Here is a 16,837-nt window from a genome sequence, read left to right on the forward strand (position 1 = left end):
TTGGGCATTTTTAACATTGGGTTCTATGGGAATTGACACCCTTTTGGAGCCAGCCTCAAGCGGCTAGTCGATGAATTGCAGTTTAAGTCACTTCTGTATTGGCTTCATCAGAGAGATCGGAAGGTTGTCCCTCGATTTATACATAACCTAAAAGCTGAATAAATAAGTTTTATTAAACTTGTTAGGATAGGACAATGTTTGGTAGAGATTATTTGAAAATCTGGAATCTGAGGGTGCAAAAAAATCACTTTTAAAGTTGTCCAAATTGAGGCTTTAAAAAAACACCACAGTTTTCAATATGTTATGTTCTTACCTCAACTTGGATGAATTAATACATACCTATCTTTTGTCAATGCGTGCACTTTTAATCTTGGTACAGCGCCTCGTGGGTGTGTTGGCATTTGGCCTAGCCCCGTTCATTCCTATGGCTCCAGACAGGGATGAATTTAGAAGCCACCAAACACTTCCATGTTTTCCCTATTTAAAGACTGTTACATGAGTAGTTACACGAGTAAGTATGGTGGCACAAAAAAAAACTTTTGTTTGGAGCCATAGAGATGAATGGGGCCAGGCTAAATGCTAACACATTCACGAGGCGCTGTAAAAAGATAAAAAGTGCATGCATTGAAAAAAGATGTATTAATTCATCTAAGTTGAGGTAAGAACATAGTAAAATATTAAAACACGGTGGTGTTTTCCTTTAACTACACATATTGCTATCAATAAATATTTTTTTATATATTCAAGGAAAGAAATGTACAAAATATCTTCATAGAACATGAGCTTTACTTTTTGGCACTTTTTTATATTGTTGGCTATATTGTTACAAATATACCCGTGCAACTTATGACTGCCTTTGTGGTCAAGGGTCACATAAGGAAATAATCTCAGATATCAAACCGTTCTTTTTATTGTAAAAATCTATAAAAAACAGAGTATGTAAAACGTGCCATATTGCCTTTTATAATAATATTAACAATGATCCTTTGAACAAACCTTCTAATCTGGCACTGGCTTCTTTTTGTGTCTTTGTCATCGGTTTCTCCTGGCCATCTCTGGACCCAAAACATAAAATGTTCATCCGCCTCAGGCATTAAAGTTAACAACTGCTAGTTGCCTTCAAGGGACAGATCACCAAAAATGAGAACTTGCTGTTAATTCTCTCACTCTCCAGCTATACGAGATGTACTGTATGTGATTCATATTGCTTCATTAAAAGAGCAAAAAGATTTTAAACTGAAACCACTTGGCAAAAAATCAAACTTTATTTATAACATTATTACCAGACATTCATAACCAAATGGTCCTGAGTGTGTGAAATGCAGTCTTAACTGTTTCATTAATGATTTACTGTATGTAAGAAAGCAACACGCAAACGTCATTATGAAACAGAAAGTGCTTACTTCAGACGTTCTATAGTCCCTCCTGAAAAATGGCACTTTGATGCACCAAAGGTAAGCAATTTTTTATTTGGGTGTTTGGGCCTTACAGTAAGGCCGCAGACCAGGTTTCCAAAATGCCATTTTATCACCATTTTGATTTGCAGAGTTAAGCCACTAGTCACATCACTGACCAGTTTTTCCCCAGTTAATCTGATCCATTACACATAACTTTCTCTTCATGCAAATTTTTTCTTCTCTCTCTCTATCTCTTTTTTTAATTGGTGGCAGTTCTGAGTCCCCAGAAAAGTCATCAGCCGTTTGCTCCTGATATTATATCATAATTAGCAGGGGTCCAGGCTGGCACACTGCTCACTAACAGATGGCACACTAATTCTATTAGCGTGTGCGGGCCTGGCCGAGCAGCTTTTAGCCCTGGACGCTATAGCATCGACCTTCAACCACGGGGAACCACGGCGACCGGCCAGGACTGTCGCCATAAGCAACACAGTCTGAAATATCCTGCAGCGGTGTGCGCTGTTTTCTCTCTTCATCCGCCACACGCACATTCTATCTGTACTTTTCAACGTGCCAAAACTTAAGTTTAATAGCCCTGCAGGATATCTTACATTCATGCAAAAGTGTTATTTATCAGACACTCGACGCACAACGAAGTTTACACTTACGTGTGTGTTCTCCAGCCCTGGCATCACTTATCAAGCCGAATGATTTCACCCCTTTGGTATATTAGCACTCTCTCTACAGGAGGTCTGTGAGGCGAGGAGTCGTTGACACAATGATACATACCTTAACATGTCAAGAATCATTTCGGGGCATTTTTATTGCTTTTATAAATAGGAACCGTAAAAAGAAACAATGAAATGAATGGCATTGGGAAATGTTCCCAGTGCTACATTTCCCAATGCCATTCATTTCAAAGTTTCGTTTTACTGTTATTTATTTGTACCCATTTATAAAAGTGATGAAAAAATGTTAAAGTCACAATGAAATGTCTTATTTTCCTCATCGGGATGTACATATCTAAATAAAACAGCTTCTGAAATGAGAAAAAAGATAGGGCGGGACTTGGATAGAAGTTGGGTCATGTTGCTATTTGCTAATCGCTGCAATCTTTTCCCAGGCCCGACTCTCTCGCCATTCCTCGTGTCCAGAAGTAAGGATTTTTTTTTGGTTAAAGATTATGAGTGCACATTACTTTTATTTTAAATAATGAAGCTCATACATGTAATTTGTAAAAAAAAAATACCACTTTATTCCAAAAAGATAAAGTTTTTAATTTCAATTTCATTGTGACTTTAAAGGTGCAGTGTGTAATTTTTAGAAGGATCTCTTGACAGAAATGCAAAATAACATACAAAGCTATATTATCAGGGGTGTATGAAGACCTTTCATAATGAATCGCTATGTGTTTATTACCTTAGAATGAGATATTTTTATCTGCATGCACGAAGGTCCCCTTACATGGAAGTCGCCATTTTGTGACGCCATGTTTCTACAGAAGCCCAAACATGTTTGTCCGATGGCGGCTACTGTAGCTTCTCTATGTGTTTCAAAAGCAAGAGGTGAGCAGTGGACTGAGCCGTTGGTTGCAATTTCCAACCTCACCACTAGATGCCGCTAAAATTTACACACTGCACCTTTAAGCTATTTATTGTTGTGTCGACACACATAAACTTTGGTTTAAGGCATCTTAAATTACTCAATCATGTGAAAAGCTGAAAGCATGTTGTCTAATCTGAGATAACATTATACACTGAAAAAAATTATTAATTCAAATCTACTTAATTTAAGGTAAGTGGTTGCAATCAATTTATTTAAGCTACATTTAAACAAAAACGTAAAATAGAATACAATAAAAAACATTTGTTTAAATGTAGCTTAAATAAATTGATTGCAACCACTTACCTTAAAAAAATTGTAAATTGAATGAATACATTTTTTTTCAGTGTACTAAAGGCATAAGAAACAAGTGACGCACACACAGACCTTGATACAAAGTCATAAATGAACCCCAGACATCACTAACAAGAAGTTACTAAACAAGACAATAAAATCAACAAGTAACATTGTAAATAAAACTGCATCGGCACCCATAAACCTGCAATTAGTTTAAAACCAACACAACAGACATCACATTAGTCAACATCATGCAATATAATGTTGAATCACAGTTATTCACACAATTAGAATTTTTTTTTAGCTTAAAACAATGCCTAAATATCTAAAATACAAAAAAATGAAGTATGTGAAAGTATGTGGGATCAGTCATTGACAAATTCATTATTTCTGAGCTTTAAAGCAGTTAACAGAGAAACCCGAAAGGTGTTTTATTCTTAGACAATCAGGTTTTAATGTGAGGTAGACACACTGAAAGTGGAGAAAGGAAGGGTGTAATAAAGAGAATAAAATTACATTAATAAAAATGAAATAAGGTTGAGCCTAGTGAAATGCAATTGCGTTCTCTCAGTGGACTAGCTGAAAGTAAACCTTTAACTTGTTCCGCCAAACAGAAGGGAAATAAGTCACTGAAATGTAGTTAACAACTTCCACAGCAAATGGCTTAACGTAGCCCAGAGCTGAACAAGCCGTGCTAGCTGCTTAGTCCAGACAAGACAAATGACATGCTAAGTGCTGATAGTTTTATTGAAAAATCACATTTCTGTCATTGTCTAATCGCAGCTCAGTTACTTCTGCTTTAGTGCTACAGTACAGTACAGAAATGTGAGGAAAGGCTTGAGGCCTGACAGCCTTAGTCACCATTTTCCAAAAATGATGAGTAAATGTGTGGAGTGGAGCTCCAAAAATATCTAATGTTTTGAAAACTGAAATTATGCAGGTTTAGAACGACAAAAAGCAAATAATGAAAGTAATTTCTTTTGTCAGAAACATTTACATTTATACATTTGGCAAGCGCCTTTATCGAAAACCACTTACAGTGCATTACAATTTAGTATATGTTTTAACAGTGTGTGTGTTTCATGGGAATCAAACCAACGAGCTTTTGCACTGCTACACTAACAAAAAATATATGAAAAAAAATGGCCTAAGCTGTCTGTGGTCACTTTCAAAGTATTAATATGCAACCCTTCCCCATGGCATTTCATGGTATGGTTACGACATATTTGATTTATTTCGTGTCACTGAGTATGATTTCTTTTTCATGTAACTCAGCACGAATTTCTATAAATAGTTTTTCGTGTCCCTAGCATGACTTTCATTTTCATGTCAATTTATGTATTGTTTTTTCCCTTTTTTTCTCCATTTTTAAATCAATGTCGCTTGGGGTTAGATTTGGGGTTTGGGTTATGGGTGTTAATTTATGTATTGGTTATGGGTAAATGCCCATAAAAATAAGTGATACGTATGGCTTCCAAAAAACGTCAGCTGGACACGTAATCGAAAAAAAACTTTCCGAACACGTCCAACTGCTTTTTTGACACTTTGCCTACGTTTAGCATGAGGAACCCAACTCTTAAACTGTGTTAATAAGTCAGAATGCATGAAATACCGTTGACCCCCCCCCCACACACACACATTTGCTAGGTGTTGGGGTCAGTGTTGTTTTCGTCAACTATGACGATAACAAAATGATTTCGTTGACGCACCATTTTTATGACGATAACGCGACGATAACTAGCTAAAAATGGCTCTTAGGTAACTAAAACAAATGACAAGATGCTTTCGAGTTGTCGTTGATGAGACGAGACGGAACGAAAATAATTATAAGTCTGACGTTCACAATGCATGTCATTTTTTGCCTATTTTGCGTGAAATCTGTCTGGTTTTAGCTAAAAAGTATTAGCAATGCTACGCTTCCTATCCTTGTTTGGGTACGCCAACCACCCGGCTGGCACCATGCTGCGCACGCGCACCAGATTTCACACAACGGAAAGACGATACGATTTACTGACATTCTTTCAGTATAATCCATCAGAAAGAAAAACAGAACGCATATTGGGAGACGATGATAAATGTGGCCACAAACTAGGTGGGAAGAATACCACCAACCTCAAGCGGCACCTGAAGGCTCATCATGCTGATATTTTTTAAAGGTAACTGTCAACTAACAAGTCACGCTGTTAACATATCATATACATTAAATTTTACTCGACAATCGGCTTGTGACACATTTAATGGTAAGCTTAAGGTTTTACATGTATCTACTTGTCAAACCTAAGCCCATTTCCAATACTTTTTAACCTAAATTAATTTGTTAAAGACTACCTTTTTTACTAAAATTGACTTAAACTTAACTAAAACCTTTTTGTGTTTTCGTTGACTAAAACTTATAAGTGACTAAAATGTGACCAAAACTAAAAAGCATTTTCGTCCAAAAGACTAAGACTAAAACTAAAAGGGCTGCCAAAAACAACACTGAAATGTAAAAAAGTTGTTCTAACCCCAACCCCAAGCGACAATAGTAAAAAATAGAAAAAAATGAGATAACAATACATAAAATAACACAAAAAAGTCATGCTACAGAGTCAGACACGAAAAACTATTTACAGAAATTCGAGTGACATGAAAAAGACATTTGTGCTTAATGACATGAAAAAAGCAGTAAATCATGTCCATGAACACAAATAAATCAATCAAATATTTTGTGACTATACCACGACTTGCCTTGAGATTGGGTACCAATATGTACCTCTAAGGGACTAATGTTAACTTTTTAGTAGCAAAAATGTACTTTTTTTAAGGTATAGTACCACACCAGAAAAAGTCATAAATTCTCTCAATTATCTAAACATCATGATTGGGTATCACTCCCCTAACTCTTTTTCTATCTCCCTTCCTGTCTCTCTCTCTCTCTCTCTCTCTCTTTCAAATCATTTCCCTGTGTTTAAATAGAGAAGAGAACTTGCAAGCCTACGACAGAGCCTCATACAAAATGCCTAGCCCCTAATATCATATTTTCTTTCCTTTTTTACATCCGTGTCCTGCGGTCGCTAGCACAGAGCAAACACGGCCTGTTATTATAGCACGCTGGGTGGGCAAATATCATCTTCCCACTGCTATGCCTATTTTTACACATCAATATTAACACAGGCCACGAAGTGTAGCAAAGCACTCTGGGAAGATTAGACCTCCGACAGAGGCCTAGCCATGGGGGGAGTTGTAATTGTGGATGCACACATATAAAATGGACACACAGCTAATGCCCGTGTGAAAACATTCACCCTTAGAAACACAGTTAAAGTGCATCACTATGCCAATCAGTGTCAGAGGACTATATTTAGTGAAGCATTAGAGAAGGCATGTGGCTTTAATAAAAAACAAAAGATGTGCACTTTCAGCAGTCCTACACCGCGACGCTTGTTATGCACAATGTTTTTGCCCCTGCTAATGCGAAATCCTCTCGGATACCCAGCCGGGGTAGAATAGGAAGAGACCGGCTCACCCATTGCTCACGGTGCCATAAATAAGACCCAGCTGGCTTAATTTGGGAAGGTCTATGTAAATTTTTATTATCTTCTCTTTTAAGGAGTGATTCATTCCTGCATATCTGAACCCTCCGTAACACCCGTAAATCACAATAAACACACCCAAGCCGAACGGATCTGGTGAAACAAGGATAAATAATGTGTAAAAAGTTCACTGCACACCTGGAACTCTGCTGAGTAAGCCATCCGCATCTCTCGACGGCATTAAACCCCGGACCATTACAAGCTACTTTCCTTTCACATCCAAACTCTTTCAGCCAGAACCCATTGGCGAGATGCTTGGACTGTGAAAGAGCAATGATATTACAGAGAAGCACACAAAAGCTACACTGTATGTCATCTGCCATACGCTCATTCTGTGTGAAGCCTCATTGTTAAATGACTGTGTGAAGGATTAGCACTGTTAAAGGAGCGGGTCGCCTGAAAATGAAATCTCTGTCATCGTTTTCTCACCGTCATGTCATTCCAGTCCCTTGAGATGTCTTTTCTCTTTGGAAAAAGTTACAAAATTGTGTGCTATATTCAAAGTCTTCTGATGAGGAACAGACCGACAAAAGTACGAGATTATTATCCATGCAGTTCAAGGAAATAACCGACTCAAAAGAACTGGGGTCCCCAGGAAATTTCAAAATAAAAAAGACATTGTATGTGTAGCCAATCATTTAAATTAGTAAACAATTGAATGTCTTTATAATATCACAATTATTATTTATATAACACAATTGAAATGGTTCTTTATAAAAAATATGTATATATATTTTAGAAAAGGGTCTCTCGCTAAAAGTTCATCATATGTAGGGATCCCTGTCATCAAAACGCTAATAAACACACAAGCACACATGCTCATGTCCACCGCCACTTCAACTCCTGTAGGGAACACAGGAGAACAGTAAATGGAGGATATTTTACAAACCTCACAACCGTATCATAAACTGCTTTCAGCATCCAAACGCTCAATAAGCATTTTAAACCCCACATACAGTTACACAACCTGGTCGCTAAAGTGAACCAGAATCACATGGATGCTTGAGCCCTGCGGTATAGACAGAAATCTTAAAGGGGACAAATCCTGATTTTTTTCCATGTTTAAGTGCTATAATTGGGTCCCCAGTGCTTCTATCAACCTAGAAAATGCGAAAAAGATCAACCCAGTAACTTAGTTTTGGTAAACCATTCTCTGCAAGCATGTAAAAATATAGGTCATTGAAATTGGGCTCCCTTTGTGATGTCAGAAGGGGATAATCTGCACTATCCAACCACGACACTACCATTTAGATTAGCTCATTTGCATTTAAAAGGACAAACCCAACAACCTTTTTTTGCACACACCTACAGTACAAAGTGGTGATTTTAACATACTATAAAAATTATCTATATGGTATTTTGAGCTAAAACTTTACATATGTACTCTGGGGACACCAAAGATTTATTTTACATCTTAAAAATGTTTTGTGAAATGTCCCCTTTAAATTCCCCCAAAAATAAATAACACCTTAAAGTTAAAGGAACAGTATGTAAGAAATTTATATCAATTAATCATAAAATGGCCCTGATATGTCACTAGACATTAAGAAATACTTATATCACTGACAACAGTGGTCTGGCCAGGATATTGTCATTTAAAAAGTGGAGTTGCAGCCCTCAACTGATGTTTATGTTGTCATTTTGTGTATTTGCCACCAGTTGTGTGATTGCAATACCAGTTTTGGCCACAATCCTATATTGTTCCTTCAAGACAACCTCAGGGTTTTTTTTCCTTAAAAATGAAAATATTTTATAGCTTGATTTGGTTGCTTCAAACGTGACATGGCGTAGTCAGAAATCACAATTTTGACTGTTTACTTCCAAAAAGATTAGTTTAAGTAATGAGGAATTTCATATTATATAAATAACGATCAAATCAAACTGCCTTACTTCACCAATATTTACTCTTCATTATTAAAATTCTGTGTTCTTTTTATATTTATTTGAGATCAAAGTGACTTGAAACTGAATGGTAACAAATATTATGTCGTTATGCACAAGTAAGCATTATAATAGTAATATATTAAATTTGTTGACAAATTACCAGCAAATAATATTTTCCTGTAATATGTGAGAGTAAAAGTGAACAATTTACAGTAGCTCTTGTGTGCACTGAGAAATGTTTAATATTTAGCAGCAGCAAGCACTTCATTCTCATGCTAAAACAATTTAAAGGGATAGTTCACTCAAAAACCCCAAAATTACTCCATGATTTACTCAACCTGGAGCCATTCAAGATGTATATGACTATTATCTTTTTAAGTTATATTACACAAGTCCTGGCTCTTCCCAGCTTTATAATGATAGTAAACGGTGCTACTCATTTTGAAGCCCAAAAAAGTGCATCCATCCTTCACAGAATAATCCACACAACTCCAGAGGGTTAATGAAAGCCTTCTGAGGCCAACCGATGCGATTGGTGGGTGAATCATAGGATAGTTTTTATTTTTGGGTGAACAATCCCTTTAACAATCAACTGGACAAACATACAGATTCTATAAGTAAATACACGACTTCCTAGAACTAGTGTCTATGTACACTGTCAAAAACTATCCTAATGCCCCAAATATTTAAACATTGGAGGTATAAAATACATCTGTGCCATTATCTAGTACAGTATCTAACATGTATTGTTCATTACTTTTAAACATTTGTGTTGTATGTACTGTCACTATGGTCAATAGCCTGGTTAAAACCAGACCATTCTCAGTAGTAACGGAGTTATTGTCTGGCAAAGCTTCATAGACAAATCATTTCCAAAGGGACATCTCTCAAATGCCTCTGTGTCCAATTGGATAGACCTAAAACCAGTCACAGCGAAGAATGAGATGATGTATGCAGAGCCATATCAGACTTTTGCCGGATCCAGTCGATAAAACAGCGATAACATCTTTTTTTAGATATGGAGGCTTCGAGTGTTGTTCTTCGCTCAGGTTTTAACGAAAAGGAAAAGTTTAAATCGCTTAAAACAGACGAGATAGCTGAATCGAACGAGTGATGTTCCACGGCGGCATCCATCTTTGTAATGTACAAAATCTGCTTCACCGTCGCTGCACTGTCGTCATCGTGTAAAGCCCGCCCCACGTTTCTGATTGGTGCCGTGATTTCTCTGCATTAGAAATGGGCTTGAATGGCCTCTTTGCCAGACTACTTGCAGAGCAAATCTAAATTTGCCGGAAGTTGTCTGGGTTTTCCCAGACGTCATACTGGTTTGAACATTTGCATAACACCGCCCTAATGTATACACAAAGATAGGGCGTGTAACTTTCAATCATGCTGTAGTATTGTTGTTTCCGCCATGTCAAGCAGGCACTGTGTGTTTCATTGCAAAACTACTTTGTTTGGCCTTCCAATGGAGAAAACATTAAGAAACCAGTGGTTAGGTTTTATTTATAACACTCTTTCAAAACAGTACAGCCCAAATGTTCGATTGTCTGCTGCACATTTAACGAAAGGACTACTTTCTAAACACGGGGGAGTTACAGGGCTGGATGTACACAAAGGCTTCATCTAAAAAGTCGAGCAATTCCAACTTTGCAACTACTCTGGTTCTGCTGACTGACATCCTGTAAGTAGCCGATGTTTTCATATTTAAAGAAATTCATACTGACGATTTAAACGCAAGTTTTGAGCACGCACCTGTGTTTTCATATTTAATGAATTTCGATGATTCAAACATGGTTTTGTTTTACCTGATCTCACGAATTTCCGTGGGATCACAGAATTTTTTACTAATTTTTCCGTGGCATTAATTCTCACGGATTGGTTACTCAACTGTTTTGTCCTATTTTCTTTTAATAGGACAGGTGTAGGGTTAGATTTACATAAAAGGACATCCTTACCCAAACCCAACTCTAACCCCAACGCCAGGCGACAATTGTTTAAAGTTTAGAAAATATAAAAGAATACATCAGAAAAAAATTGTATAAACCAATACTTAAAGTGACATCCTAACACAAACACCAAATCTAAACCTAAACCAAAGCGACAATGGTTTAAAAATAGAAAAAAGCAGTTGAGTAACCAATCCGTGAGAATGCCACGGAAAAAGACAGTCCATGGCAGGGCCACGGAAAAAATGAGCAAAAAATTATTTTACTATCCCATGGAACTTTGTGAGATCACGTTGGTTTTGTTTGAGTATCCTTACCTTACCAATCTGTTATGTTCTGCTCACATTGCAATGGTAAAGTTGCTCGATCAGCTTAGTCATCTGCATTTCTGGGTCAGATTCAGGTTCGTATTGATAAGGTAGTAAAGATGATAGTATATCCTGGCTTTCACTTTGCTTTGGGAGCTCATCTTTCAAAACATGGCAAGGAGCGTCACATTTCCGTTATTTAATGTAATTGAGGTATTTGGCCAATCACAACGCACTAGATAGCTGACCAATCGGTTCACACTGTGCTTTCTCATAACGATGAGCTTTGTACAAAACGACCTGTTACAGATGGGCGGGACTTGGAGGTGCTAAAATGTGGAAATGAATGCTTCTTTTGCACCATAAACCATGCAAACACATTGTATTACACCAAATACACAAAGTAATGTACTTTTTAGCCACGAAATATGGGCCTTTTAATATCATTTGATGACCTGTCATGATCAATAAAAATGTACACAAATATCTCTTTCAATAAAATCCTGTTTACAGCTTTTCATTGCTGGTAATAGCACAATGTTCATTGGTTCAGGGCCGGCAAAGTAGTGTTGAGTTTTGTGATTAAGCCTATACATGACAACCCTTATATACAAAACTGTAGAAAAGAGACATATTTAACTTATAATATCTTGATTTACTCAAATCACAGTGCTTTTCAGCATATCTGTTTAGACAGTGCAAGGATAATAAGACTCTTGTGCTAAAATGCGGTGCAAAACACCCTGATTTAACCCTGAATGTGAAAAGCCCACTCAACATCTCCAACCTCCAAATAATACATTCAAAAGCTGTTATATCCCAATGGCAGACGGAGTATGGATTTAAAATCTAAGAGGCAATTGCATAAAGTTTCAATGATTTGACAAAAAGAAAACACTTCAAGTAATTATGTGCTTAGAAAAAGAAAACAACATCATCATAAATATAAAATATGCACCCAAGCTTAATTTCAGAGCAAATATTGGCCCCCACTACAAATTTGAGGTAATTTCTGACACTAGACCGCACACCTCCGCTATATATAGACCACTATCCCAAACCAAGCTATTTTATTAAATCTGCTTTCTTTTTGTGCAACATCAGGAGCGATTAAAGACGGCTGCGTCTCTGCAGCATGTTAAACAACGCTGGCTCTGCAGAACACGGCTCAAAATCAAAGCCAATCAACTCAACTGCTCTGCAGGGACGCCTCTCCAGCCTTTTCCACTTCCTGCAGTTCAGCAAACCCATGCAGAAACATCCGAACCCCTGTAGACTCCCCTGATATCATGCTCGCACTTGATCCAGGCTGCACTAAATCAAAGCTAAATTAAAGCCGACTGTCCTCTGGTACCCAACACCCTGCTCTATAAAGAAATCCACATTGAAAATAAACACAACTAATGGGCTCTATTAATGGGATTTCATTCATATTCATACTGTATCTACTCATACATTGAGTGTAATTCTAGCAGACACAGTATTTGTTGCTACTTAATGGCACACACAAAACAAAAACACAAGCAAACAAATAAAAACACATTATTGTAACACTAAAACATCAATTGTGTGTTCCCAAATTCCCATACATTTGTGCCAGAAAACTTAACTATTTTATTTTGAAATTGTAAACGTGTTTTGAACTGGCTTCATGTCCTAATAACATGAATAATAATATGAATGCAAATGTAAATAAATACACAAGAAATATGTCATGGTAGCAACAAGTTCTATAAAGAAGAATTGAATGAACGACAGTGCGTGTACATCAATTTGCAAGAGTTTTGTACCCGGGTTAAGGGAGGTTTAACAAATCTATTATTGACTAAATTTTATGTAGGGGTGAGCAGGGGCGAAAGTACCATTTTTCAGAAAATTTTAATTTTTAAAGATAATGTTTTAGACAGAGATATATTTTTGCTGTGGTCAATAACTCACAAGTGTGGTCTATTAATACCAGGTGGAATTTTGAACAAAAGTAAAACGACTTCAGTATAATTTCACTTTGAACCTAAGTAGTGATTTGTTAGTGAAAAGTAACACAACAGAACAAGATAGATTTTTGTGTTACACTTGTTTTTAGTAAATATACATGACTATGACCTTTTTAATATAACTGCACACATATTTAATATGTAACTGCAAAAAACTATGAAATTACATTTTTCTTTTAAATTTCAGTTTCATCAAATGTTTTAAAAGCAACCCAGCAGTACAAACTTGAAATGTTGAGAATAAAACATACAAACAAAAATTTTTTTTCAATGGTATGAACATTGTGAAAATGTAATTAAATTATTTTAGAATAATATAAAACCTCAAAATAATGCAACTTTCATCCCGACAGGAACTCCTGACATTTAAAGCCGGTTTACTTTTATTTTGATAAACTTTGAGAAGGCAAACTTCAGGATGTGTTAAAGCACTAAATAACCCGTAGATTGAACAGTACTGTGCATGAAACAAGAAACACAACAAGTTATATGAAAAATTTGTTGCTTTAGGAGTTTACTTATCATGGTTGAAAACAGCTTTCTGGACCTACACACGCAAAACGGTGACGAAATAACACAATATTTGTGAGCTCTGCCAAGGGTTGTGTGCTAAAGATGCCTTTATATTTTGGAATTTTCATCTTTGTTAATTTCGACCCGCATTACTTTCTCCCCGGTTCTCCCCTAGCTTTGTTTTACTGTTATCCATCTATAAAAATATATTCCCCAATTGGTAAATATATGGTTAAATATAGTATTACATTTCCTATAAATCAATTACCATACTACGCTGTAAAAAATGATATCATACCAACATATATTTTTGTTACTTTAACTTAACAGATTAAGTTAAACAATTTCAACTTGGTGGGTTGAATTAATTGTTTTTGCATTTTTACAGTGTAAGAATAATGTCCATGTAAAACATAATATTAAATTAGAAAAAAGAGGGTGTGGCTATTTTTACTGCATAATAATTTGATCTAGAAAAGTGCTAGATTTAGTTTAATTTGATAACCTCACTGCTGTCAGTAACTTTCTAAATGTAGCTCAATCTATGTACCTATTATGTCGCTTTTCCATTGCATAGTATCCCACAGTTTAGTTTAGTTTGGGTCGGGTCAGCTCACCTCATTCCCATACATTTCTTTATTTCTCAGTCCGCCACAAAATTAAAATTGGCCACCACAAATTTAAATTCATTTAAAGTCGCCATGAAACGGAAGTAGCGATTGCCTTATATTCCCCCTGGTGACTTATATCCGAATTAAACGGCTTCTGAAATGAAATAAGGCAGGGCTGGATTTAAATTTGTCCATCGAGATCTGATTGGATTGTGTTGCTAATTGCTAATCGCTGCAATCTTCTCCTGGACCCTGCCCACCTGGCATACCATATGACCGGAAGTAAAGAGAGATCGTTTTGAGGAGGGGAGGAGATTTGTTTAGTTTTTCATTTCAATTTTATTGCGACTTTAAGTTGCATTTAAGCATATATGTGAACGTGCGTGTCGCGAATATTCCGCCACAAACTGCAAGAATGGAAAAACTGGTATGGTGTCCCTGATTCTCAAGCTGTGGATGTTTTTTTATCGTTAAAGCAAAAGAGTTTGGGAACTTAGCAGAGCACAGAAGACTATATAATGTATAATCTTTACATTATAGCGATGACGCTGTAGTGACGATTCTGTCAGACCAATCGTGATCTACAGTATTTTCGCATCACGTTTGGTATCAGCTCGGGTCGCTTGGAACCCCAACCGACGTGGTATGAAAAAAGTATTGGGTACCACGTTGTGCACCTAATGGAAAAGCTCCCAAAGTTAAGCTGACCCGACCCAAACTAAACCAAACCGTGGGGTACTATGCAATGGAAAAGCGCCATTAGAAGAATATCAAACACTAGCTGTTTCCATCCAAACGTAAGGCGAATCTTTTCAAAATTCTCAAAAAAGAAAAACAAACAAATTCGAATTTGGCGTGTTTCCAAATTGTTTGAGCGAATGACAGTGGTATTGGAAAACCTAGTAACCAACAGTAAACAAAACAAGGCATGCTTGGAAAATGGAGACAGGACTGCATGTAGTCACGATGGGGCAAGTTATTCATTTATTAGCAGTGCAGCTTGTAATTGCCTGAATGCTGTGCACAGAAGAAGGAATGCAACATTTTTGATGCAGGCACTAGCAGCAAGGATACTGCGATGATGGTGAGCCTCATATATGGTAAAGACAACTCCAGCGGAAGTCACGTGGGTGTAATGTTTGCAACTTCAGAATTTATTCAGCAAATGCATTTCCATCTCCCGTTATTCACATTATCTCTTTTTTGCATATAAAATCAAAAAACACCTCAAGCGAGTGTAAAATTAAAGGATGTTTAATCGAAATTTGGCATTACCATCACTCTTTTTGATGTGATACTTCAAAATGCACATAAAAATCATGGTGATGGAAACATGGCTACTGATAAAAGATTTTTCACCTACAGAGCAAAGTTTGAATAGAGTCTGAAGGTCTCGCAGGAAATTAACAACAGCAGGTCAAATTCTGTGTTTCCTGTAATTGGTCTTTGGTCCCCCAGCGGGTTAAGCTGGAACTACTGTAAGAAAAAGGGCTTGCAGTTAAATGTGGCTGGATATACAGAGCTGCTGTCTATTATAACAAAAATATTGATAAAAATGTAAAAAAAATCAATGTTAATTTGCATAAGAAATACTTGAAGATTACACGATTTTGTTATTTAAATTCCTAAATATTTATATGAACATTGAATGCATAGTCTAATAAAGCATGTTCAATCATATACGGTGCTATTGAAATTGGTATCTGTAACATTCATTTTCCCTGGCTAAAAACACTGAAATATTGGGATGATGACTTATTGCTGAACTTTCTCTAAGAACTTACTCTAAAAAAAAAAATATTTTGGTTGCTTAACCCATTGTTGGGTAACAACAACCCAGCTAAGGTTTATTTGTAACCCAATAGTTGGGTTTGTCCATAACTAATAACTTTTAAGTATGTACGAACCAGAAACAGAATGGGTTAAAAGAGATGCACTGCAGTGATAATAACTCAAGTGACAAACAAACACATTCATTTTTTTGGCCATGACCTTTCAGGCGAACATGTTTGTGTGTGTGTGGATCTTTCTGAAGAAAGCCAGACCTCATGTATCCGCCCCTGTGTTTCGTCTATGGTAAAAACAATTAATAATTCCCGCACCTCTTCCACCTTCCTGTTTATCTCCAATTTAAATCCTTTTTCTCTTTTATTTCCCTGTTCCTCTCCTTTCATCCTTTTCTTTTATCTTTCTTCCCCTGACCATCTGAAGGCACGTTGCCGCGAGCGATCGCAAGTTGCCATGACGCTGGCCGTCTGGAGATTCCTCTGCTTGTGTGGGTTTCATCTGTCAATCAGTGACTACACACACAAAAGAACACCAAATACACTGATGATGGGATATAATAAACAGATCACACTTGAATACAGTAAAGAAACAGGAAATCACCATTGGAATTTGTGTCGAGCGTGAACGATGACGATGAAAAACGCAGACAGTTGTATATTATTTCCAGTGGTGTAGTGGTGTCTGGAGAAGTGGGTATACTCTTAATTTATGCCCCCAGTAGAAGTGGGTATACCCCATGCCATCAAATGAAGAGGTGGGTATACTCCGTATACATGCGTATACCCTGCACTACACCCCTGATTATTTCTCCACAACTAACCTCTGTGACTACTGCAGATTTGGTGCATAAACTTACTCTGAACTTTCATGAGAGGAATTAAATTCACACCACATTTAAAATGACATTTCATGCGGCGTTACA

At 36.8% G+C, this 16,837-nt stretch overlaps 1 protein-coding gene across 1 annotated transcript in view; it reads right to left on the reverse strand.

Annotated features, from left to right (window-relative positions):
- Nucleotides 1-15,515: 15,515 nt before the first annotated feature.
- Nucleotides 15,516-16,837, reverse strand: part of spop (speckle type BTB/POZ protein) — a 132,194-nt gene continuing 130,872 nt past the window's right edge. The window contains exon 11 of the mRNA XM_055194420.2: nt 15,516-15,603. Within this exon, the coding sequence (XP_055050395.2) occupies nt 15,531-15,603 (73 nt within the window). The 3' untranslated portion in view covers nt 15,516-15,530. The remainder of the gene's footprint in view (nt 15,604-16,837) is intronic.

Source organism: Misgurnus anguillicaudatus, chromosome 19, assembly GCF_027580225.2.
Source record: "Misgurnus anguillicaudatus chromosome 19, ASM2758022v2, whole genome shotgun sequence".
NCBI classification, from domain to species: Eukaryota; Metazoa; Chordata; class Actinopteri; order Cypriniformes; family Cobitidae; genus Misgurnus; species Misgurnus anguillicaudatus.